Raw genomic sequence first — 9577 nt, 5'->3', positions numbered from 1 at the left:
CTTACACTTTTAAAAAAGGAATAATAGGAGATACACATTCAAATGTTGAAATATATATATTTTATGTATTTCCAATGATCAAGTACAGTATATCAAAAGTAACAGAAACACAAACTTAACAAAAGCTACGATAATGTAAGTAACAGATAACAATGTTCCCTCAAAGGCATAAGAAGAGACCAGTAAGAGTAAAGAGTAAGTAATTAGCACTAGTGCACCAGTAGGTGGCGCAGTAGCTGCTATCTTGTCAATTAGAAGAATTTTGTGGTGAAATATGGCACTAGAAAATACTGTATCCCCATCTCTAAAACAGTGTGCACGTTTGTCATTTTCTAAGCTGTTGCAACATGCTCTATCATTATATAATTTTTTTTATATATATATTTTGTACATACCATTAGAAGTGGATTTATTAGGCAATAGTTAGCCATACTGTAGATGCGCGTTTGTAGGTAATTAATTTTTATTTATTAAAAAAAAATCTTGGCCCTCCAACACTAGCTCTCTCATTCACCTATTGCCTGCCTCTGGAAATAACCAATTAGGCAGTGCATCGCTGTCATTGGGTCATGTGGTGATGTGGTCATTTTCACTCCGCGATTTCCTGATTCTTAGATTGAGAGGTCCGTCAATTCATTCCTGGTTACACACCAGCCTATCACACATCAAGGTGATCATCTGCACGATGGCAGGCCAGAACGACCACCAGGCCACCGGGAAGCCTTCACTCCCCATATGCATCAATGAGCCTTGGCCAGCCATGACCCTGTCACCAGTTCACCACTGTTCCTTCCTTGGACCAATTTTGATAGATAGTGACCACTGCAGACCGGGAACACCCCACAAGAGCTGCAGTTTTGGAGATGCTCTGATCCAGTCATCTAGACATCACAATTTGGCCCTTCGTCAAACTCGCTCAAATCCTTACGCTTGTCCATTTTTCCTGCTTCTAACATCAACTTTGAGGACAAAATGTTCACTTGCTTTCTAATATATCCCACCCACTAACAGCGGCCATGATGAGGAGATCATCAGTCTTATTCACCTCACCTAATTAGATTAGAAATGCAGATAAGAGTTAAGATTATTTATGTATGGAATACTTTACACATAAAACTACAAATTGTAAAATAAAAATAAAAGTAGTCTCTGCTAGATTTTGTGGCCATGCAGCAACTTGTCATTTAGTCTGAGCTTAAAAAGAAACCATGGTGTAAACCTTTTATAGGAGGATCTTTTACATTTCATTTCATCAGATAAAAACACACCCAGTCCTCCTCTATACCATGATGAACATTAGATATTTAACATAGAACAGAAGAATCTGAAAAGAGGGAATGATCACCATGAAATCTCAAATGTCAGGCAATATATTTTTATTATCATCTATATAAAATAATACAAAACAATGATAAACATTTAACATAAACTTCATAAATATCTAATAAAGTCTAAATATCTGATAGTTTAAATATCTAATAAATCTTAAATATCTAACAAAATGTAGAATAAAGGATAAATATCTAATAAAATGTAGAATAAAGCTTAAATATCTAATAAAATGTAGAATAAAGCTTAAATATCTAATAAAACTTATGTAATTAAAGCTTAAAAATCTAACAAACCTTAAATATGTACAATAAAAGCTTAAAGATATAATGAAGCTTAAATAACTAGTAGAAGAGAAATGTAGAATAAAGGATAAATATCTAATACAATGTAGAATAAAGGATAAATATCTAATGAAATATAGAATAAAGGATAAATATCTAATAAAATGTAGAATAAAGGATAAATATCTAATAAAATGTAGAATTAAGCTTAAATATCTAATAAAATGTAGAATAAAGGATAAATATCTAATAAAATGTAGAATAAAGGATAAATATCTAATGAAATATAGAATAAAGGATAAATATCTAATAAAATGTAGAATAAAGGATAAATATATAATAAAAGGTCAATGTAGAATAAAAGGTCAATAGAAATGTCTATGTGAACTCCAGCGATGTTTCTACAGCTGCTCAGGAATGAAGAAAAGTGAAAGAGGTTATTAATCAGTTCACAATAACAACAAACACTGAAATAACTATTTACTTACCTACAGAGAGCTCAAGCAACATGTCAAGAGAAAGAAGAGTGTTTAAAGTGTGACCAGGACATGGATTAGTTTATTAAACTTTGGTTAGTTATGAATAAGTTAATAATCATCTAGGATTAAACTAAATGGAGAATAAAAACAGTTCTATGTTACCAATGAGCAAAACATGCAGAGTTTAATCTACTGATGAGGATCCAATAGCAAATAATAGATTTGTGTCCTGATCACTCTTTAAGACAAAAGGGATAGAGGTGTGTGTGTGTGTGTGTGTGTGTGTGTGTGTGTGTGTTAGAGGGGTGTGAATGTTGCTCAGACTCTCTCTATGGTCTTCATCATTTCCTGGACACGCTGCTTCACGATCTTCAACACTGCGGAGGCTAAAGCTGCTGGATCTCCGTAAAGCTCCAGAGGCTGATGGAAAAGATCCTCAAGCAGAACTGTCAGTATATTCTGTACACACACACACACACACACACACACACACACACACACACACATATCCAGCATGACATTGATGAGACTGATCAGAGAATTTAAAGCAGATTCTTTAGAACGTGTATCATGGCATTAGAAAAAGTTCCTGACTTACAGAAAGCCTTAAAAAGAGTCGCTCTGCCTCAGGCTCCCTGACCTCCACGTCCCACTGGCTGATGGCTAAAAACAGAGGCTGCAATAATCCTCCATCCGACTTTAAAGAAGAAAAACAAGAAACATGATGTTACGTGATAGAACCTTCTCCCAAGTTTTGCTGGCAGTTCTATAGTGTTTATGAGACTCTTACAGCTGGAGGCGGCGAGCTGTGTATAAAGCACCTGAACAAGACGAGCTCGAAGAACACATCGAGGAAGCTGAAATGGTGCAGCTGTACAGGAGAGAAACGTTAGAAAAAGCAGTTCCATTTACACCTTAAAGACTCCATCTCTAATCCTTTCCATTTAGCCAGGTGGAATTGTAAACGCTTATTTCCCAGCTTACCTGAGCCTGGAGCAACTCCGCCTCGATCCACTCCCAGTTGGACGGCTTTCTCACGAAACGGATCACGGAGTCGTAGGCCCGCTTAACACCGTCCACGTCCTGTCCGGAAAAGGAGACACCTCGTCACTGCTTTGTCACCTGGGCTAACGCCGGGTGTGTACGAGACAGAACCGGGGGAAATCAGCACTCACCTTTTTGTTGGCTGCTGCCAGACGCATGAGAATCTTCTTCCCTGACAAGTACAGGAGGTTCTGCACGAGCATGCAGTCCAACATTCCCTGAACAACAGAGATAACACACAACACGAGTCAAGCCAGAGTGGAATCTACCGTGGAGGAACAACACGTCTTCAGAGAGACTAGACGAGTAAAGAAAGGTTGACTCACAGAGAACGCCTCCCGAATGGCAGGCAGCTTCAGAGCAACGTCTGTAACTCCATCGAGCCAGAGGTGTGCGCTAAAACAAAACACGAGCTGACGATGAGCCGATTTCTGTTACACTGACATGAGACAACGTCAAAAGGTGAAGATGACCCTACCTGATGAAGGGTACCTCGCTCTCCTCAGGAGAAAGATCATCCACACTTTCCTGCAGACAGAAAACAGCATGAGATCATTAAACAGCACACAGTACATTTATCCAGAATCCCACTGATGTAGATACAAATCCTGTCTGAGACACTGGATTACCTCAAAATCTGACTCAATATCCAAGTCAGCATGAGGAGTGAAGGATCTTTCCTCTTCCTCCAGATGGGACGTGTCCACCTGATCCTCCACACTCACAGGTAGGTGAGAGCATCTCCCCTGATTAAAGGTTTGCTGTGAATAAAACACAAACATTGACAGTGCACATGAACAAACCCCAGAAGTGAACTCCACAATGTAGTGGACAGAGGAATGAATTTACCTCGCCGTCCTCGTGAGGCACAGAGGTGACGGTCTCCACGCCAAGGCAGGGCTCCGGCTCTTTCACGCTCCCAGAGACTCGCTTATGAGGAAAAAAGGAGAAACTCAGTCGCTGTACTTACTAAAGCTTTGTGGTGCTGCAACAATTCAGCTCTTACCTGTACGCTGGTGAAAGACTCCTCACATGCGGTGGAGTTCGAGGATCCCTGTTAATAACAACCACGACAACTGCATGTCACTCAAACGCTCATCTATTCATAATGAATGCTTTATAAACAGAAAGAAGACTGCTACTACCAAAGGAACGCAGGAGGTCTCGGTGACGGTAAACCTCCACGGCTGGATGAAATACCTCCGCACTTCCACCGACTAGAGACAGAAACACAACACAGAGTGTGACTACGACATACAAACAAGAGCGTACATTCGTGTCTCTGCTGCTGCGCTGACTTTAATAAAACACCTGAAACTGGGAGCCGTAGATGTGGGAGGTGAGAAACCGGACGTTACTCCGAGCGCTGTGCAGGTCACCGGCACCACTGTGGCGTGAAAACTACAGCACAAACATTCCAGTGTGACTCTCATCAAAGCAGTTTCATACAAACACATGGAACAATTTCATTACAGTAAAAACTAGACTGAGAAAAGGAGGAAATATGAAATTACCAGGACGACAGCTGACGTCTGAGGGAGGAGTTCAGTGGGAGGGAGCTGCTGGATCGGCTCAGTGACCTTCATAAACACACACACTCTGTTAGAAATGAACAGCTAATAGAATTTTCATTGTAGTATGAAGTGTTTTAACTCTAGTGCTTTATTACTGACACATACCTGGACATCCTCCACTTCCTCCACATCAGCAACAGCTCCTGTAATCAATTGTACACATTTAACCAAATCACTATTTATTCATGTCCCTGCAGAGGGTGTGTGTGTGTGTGTGTGTGTGTGTCTGTGTGTGTGTCTGTGTGTGTGTGTGTGTGTGTCTGTGTGTGTGTGTCTGTGTGTGTCTGTCTGTGTGTGTGTGTGTGTCTGTGTGTCTGTCTGTGTGTGTGTGTCTGTGTCTGTGTGTGTGTGTGTGTGTCTGTGTGTGTGTGTGTGTGTGTGTCTGTGTGACAAGAACTCACTTGTTTCTGCAACATTAACTGTAACTTTAAAGTGTTAAAGATAATCGAGGAAAGTTTTGAATAAAGACTGAAAATAGAGAATAAATCTCTGTGGTTTGAGAGGAAGAAGAGGAAAGCTAACAGTAACTCCGCTTCATGTCGGGCTTCTGGACATCACCCTGTCCTTCATTCATTTCATCTAAAAGCACAACTCCAAGTCTTTTATTCCTCACATCATCACTTTTAGACCTAAAATCCTCTTCTTAAGAGCCATGTAGCATCGCGGGCTAACGTTAGCTCGGCTAAGCGCTTTATAGCTAGCTCTGTTAGCTAAACTGCACACCGGGGTTTATCCTGTTTATCCGCTGTAGCTGTGTATTAAAGTCTTTCATTTCTCACACACACACACTCACACACACACACACACACTGTGTCTCTGTAAACTGTAAGCTGATTATAAAGACACAAGCTAAGTGCTAAGTGAGCTCTTCTCTTCTTACCTGGAGCAGGTTGAGGATCGGCAGCGGGCAGACCGCTTCTCCTCTTCAGCCTGTGATAAGCCCAGTATCCCGCAGAGGCGAGCGCGAGCAGACCGCCGGCGCAGGCCACACCCCGGAAAGTGCTCGCGCTGGGAAGAAACTTACCAATGTTCATCTTCTTTGTAGAATAATCGTAGATTTGAAGCAGCGAGAGTCCACTAGCAGTCCAAATTGTTGTTGTTTCTGTTGCCGTGTTTAATTGTAAACACTTCTAGGACGCCTCCTGGTTACGTCACGCATTTTAAAAATCAACAACATGGCGACGTATGTTTCGTATATTTTTTTAGGTATTAAATAAAATAATTATTAATAACGAACTTAGACGAGGCGCGAGTAGTAAAATAATATTAATTTAAAAAAAAAACCCATATAAATTCCATATTTTTAAACAGTAGAGAGCGCTGTACCGGATATTGATATGGACACCGACAGGTCAATGCGTCCGCCATATTGGAAGGGGCGGAAGTCGTTCATAATCAACTCGCTTTTATCTACAATTTGTAGTGGACCTTTAGAAACTCATGCTGTAACTCGCTTTGTCTTTGTTACAGATGACCTCCTTTTCGTAGTCTCCATCTATCTGCAGATCTTCCACAACACTTCATTAATAAAAATGGAATAATGAGTTGATCATGTGCTCCAAACACAATGAACATCATCAGCCATAGTGCCACATTAGTAAGTCACCAGAAATGAGTCAGGTTCTACGGTGGAGTAAAGTCTTCTCTGACTGTAGACACTTACACGCTGTCATTGGTCGAGATGTGATATTTGGTTCAGTTTGGTTTCATCAGCTTATTATTATTATTATTATTATTATTATTATTATTATTATTATTATTATTATTGAAAACAAACAGGTTGGACCTTGCACACTCCTTTATTTATTTGTTTGCTTCACACTAGTGATGCTGCAGCTTGTCCTCAGTGATCACAGGATTAATGTGGAAACATCTTAGAAAGCTTCAGTTTGGAAAGATGATGTCTGTCTAATATCTTCAAATGCAAAAGCCCACGTCTAGCACACACTGAGGAAGAATGAACTCGTTCTTGTGGCCTAACATGTTTCAGTATCTTAAAAGAGTTAAAAACCAAAGGATTTGTTAACGGAGATGAGCCAGAGGTAGATATGGCTGAAAAAAATTAATCCTGTCCAAGAGGAGGGGGAGCTGTGTAATTTTCTATACAAGTCCAATCAGTCAGATCTCTCAGGACCCCAAATAAGAGAGCGCTTATATACAATATACAATATTATTCCCTCACATTACAAAGTCATGGCCACACATTGAGCAACATCCTCACAATCTGGTGAGCAGACCCCAGTTTATGTGACTGGACAGTTGACTGTCTGAAGAGGAACTGAGCGGCACCAGAGCAGCACAGGGAACTGACTCTCTTAGAGAAGATATATCCTTACATGGGTTCTTTTACCACTGCTACTCTGATGACACTCAACTTATCTTCTCCTTCCCTCCCTCAGATACCATGGCTTCTGCTTGGATCTCAGCATGTCTGGAAGACATATCTTGATGGGTGTCAGCTCATCGGCCTAAAGTCAATCCCAGCAAAAACAAACTGTTGTTCATGCCTAGGTAAGGATCTTGCAGTCTTCCTGAAAACTGGTGACCACTGCTCACAACCTTGGGGTAACCATAGATTAAAAAAACTGTCCTTTTCTTCACACATTGGTCATGATGGTGTTTTTCTTTACAGTATCAGAAAGATTCTGCCTTTTTATCCACATAGGCTGCTCATGTGCTTGTTCAGTCTCTTGTCATTTCGAGACTGGACTACTCTAACTCTCTGCTGGCAGATCTAACTCTGAGCACAATTTGGCTCTAAAACTACCTCTGAGCACAATTCGGCCTCTGCAAATGATCCAAAATGCAGCTGCGTGATTTGTTTTCATCCTCTACACCACACTGCTACGCTCATTGCAGTGGTTTCCAGTAGCTGGATGCATCACATTTAAAACACTGATGCTTGCTTACAAAGCCAAAAATGGACCAGCAGCCTCTTACCTCAAAGCTCTTATCGCTCCTTGCACTGCACCACTCTCCCTCAGATCCTACAGCATTATTATATCAATAATTAAACATATTATTATGTGCTTCATGATATATTTTTATTAAACACTTCTAACCAGTCCAGAGGGGTTGTGTGGAAGTGCAATAGTTCTGCCACAGGATTCGTCAATTGTCTACAAAACACAGCAACACCTGCAGGATGGTGAATTCTCATTAACATAAATATCCACAATGTATGTATAGTTTACAGGCAATAAAGTTATTAAGATATTTAATTCTTTTGCTGTGTAATGCTTCTATAAATCTAATATTCAGAGTTTGTGGTATTTTGCACTGAGATATTTGTGGGTTATTTTCTCATATTTGTACAAGTCAATGAAGTGTAATGCCTTTCCTCAGGAGTGCTTCAATAAACCCAATACTATAGTTTGATGTATTTTGTACTGTGATATTTATCAACATTATGTAAGACTCTATCTGCATGGAATCTTTAAAATAAAGTTTGTTTCATCAAAAGTATATTTGTTTAAGAATGCTTTGTCTTTCTAATTTCCATTTGTTTACATTTATCATACATCTTTATGACTTATGTCTGAAAGTTACTTATCTGATATCATCGTTGTGCTATGGTCATGTCCTTACCCAGTAATCTGACACTTATTACCACCCACCTAAATGTACAAGAACTGAAGGAGAATTTCTGTAAAAGGACATGATAAATGTTTGCTCTTTGACTTGGCCCAGCAGACGGGTATCAGGGCTCACCTACAGTCTATAAATATCTGTATCTTCTGATAAAGAAATATACTCCAGGTGTTGATTTCATTAATTAAAAAAAGCATAAAATGGGCAACACTTGAAAAAAAACCCACAACAGTGTAGCAAGTATCATTGAACATGAATAAGAATAAAACCTTAATAAAATTCAAAGAATTTACAATTTATACAATAGCATGCAACTATGTAGGCTACTAGTGTTTTTGGAGTTGGAACTAAAGTAAACAATAAAAGAAACAAATCAAACAAGTTGCAATTATAATTAAAGACAAATCGCAAAAAAAAAATGAAATGGAAATGCTTTGTTTTAAAACCAAATAAAATTGATGCCCAGTAGAATTTCACTTTAATAAAAATAGTGCATTAACTGTTGAACACAAACACACACACAAAAAAGCATTTAAGATCATTACATTTTGTGTGGTCTTTCAGCTTCCTGCTGGTCAGCAACAGAGGTAAAATGTTCAGAACTTTCGTACACTCTCGTTTCCCAGTCATTTTGATGGAGACATCATTTTTAGGGTGCAGAAAGGTTTTTTTTGTATTTTTTATGTTCCTGGGCTGGTTGGCCACAGACTGTGCACACTGGGAGTTTTTGCACCCTTGACAGTTTGGCTCCCAATTCCGACAGGTGTTTCAGCTCACGCTTGTATAGCGTAGCTTTTGTGCCAGTACTGTGTGAGGTGCAATTGGTCTGACTGGCAGGCAATATGGGCACCAGTGAAGAATGCAATCTGGCTGGACCAGTAACGTGAGAAGTTACCTGACTGGTGAACATTATCAGATGTGTGAACGGGACAGAAATCCCATGGGTCGCTGTAGAGAAAGAGACAGGTTTTTCTCACCAGCGGCAGCAGAAGTGAAGGCGGTTAAGAGCAGGAGAGTGGTATAGATATGTCGGTCCTCTCCTTCAACCTCTTCGTCCCTGCTGTGCTAGCTGTGGGCACTGCATGATCGGGTAGTCCGGTGCAGGAAGGACTGCTGGCTGATGTGGCGCCGGAGATAGCTCTATGGATGACATCGAGGTGGTCTTTGTGACTGTCAAGGGCTGTTTCGTATTGTCCAGGTTGAGGAGCCTCTCTTGATGATGGATGAAGTCCCGCATTGTCTGGACAGTTATTTTCTGTAGAGGAATGCCTGCTTT

General features: G+C 40.1%; 1 protein-coding gene across 1 annotated transcript; it reads right to left on the bottom strand.

The window, feature by feature from the left end:
• Window positions 1-1847: 1847 nt before the first annotated feature.
• On the bottom strand, window positions 1848-5866 carry LOC131363813 (uncharacterized). The gene is made up of 15 exons (XM_058406716.1): window positions 5591-5866; window positions 4816-4853; window positions 4651-4716; window positions 4448-4537; window positions 4282-4353; window positions 4143-4190; window positions 3986-4066; window positions 3766-3897; window positions 3615-3664; window positions 3463-3532; window positions 3268-3354; window positions 3077-3175; window positions 2883-2963; window positions 2691-2789; window positions 1848-2551 (listed from the first exon to the last, which is right to left on the bottom strand). The coding sequence occupies exons 1-15, from the start codon at window positions 5742-5744 to the stop codon at window positions 2411-2413; spliced, it is 1308 nt and encodes a 435-aa protein (XP_058262699.1). The 5' UTR covers window positions 5745-5866; the 3' UTR covers window positions 1848-2410.
• Between the last annotated feature and the right edge of the window lie 3711 nt (window positions 5867-9577).

The sequence above is a fragment of the Hemibagrus wyckioides genome, linkage group LG13 (assembly GCF_019097595.1).
Source record: "Hemibagrus wyckioides isolate EC202008001 linkage group LG13, SWU_Hwy_1.0, whole genome shotgun sequence".
Taxonomy (NCBI): domain Eukaryota; kingdom Metazoa; phylum Chordata; class Actinopteri; order Siluriformes; family Bagridae; genus Hemibagrus; species Hemibagrus wyckioides.
The sequence above is the reverse complement of the archived record's forward strand: the minus strand, read 5'-3'. Positions and strand labels throughout refer to the sequence as shown.

Excerpts from the sequence above, each read along its gene's own strand:
- LOC131363813 (XM_058406716.1), bottom strand. The coding sequence starts at position 5,744 with ATGAACATTGGTAAGTTTCTTCCCAGCGCGAGCACTTTCCGGGGTGTG. Across the intron at positions 3,355-3,462 it reads CCATTCGGGAGGCGTTCTCT|GGAATGTTGGACTGCATGCT; the intron begins GTGAGTCAACCT and ends TCTGTTGTTCAG. Across the intron at positions 2,552-2,690 it reads GACTCTTTTTAAGGCTTTCT|AATATACTGACAGTTCTGCT; the intron begins GTAAGTCAGGAA and ends GTGTGTGTACAG.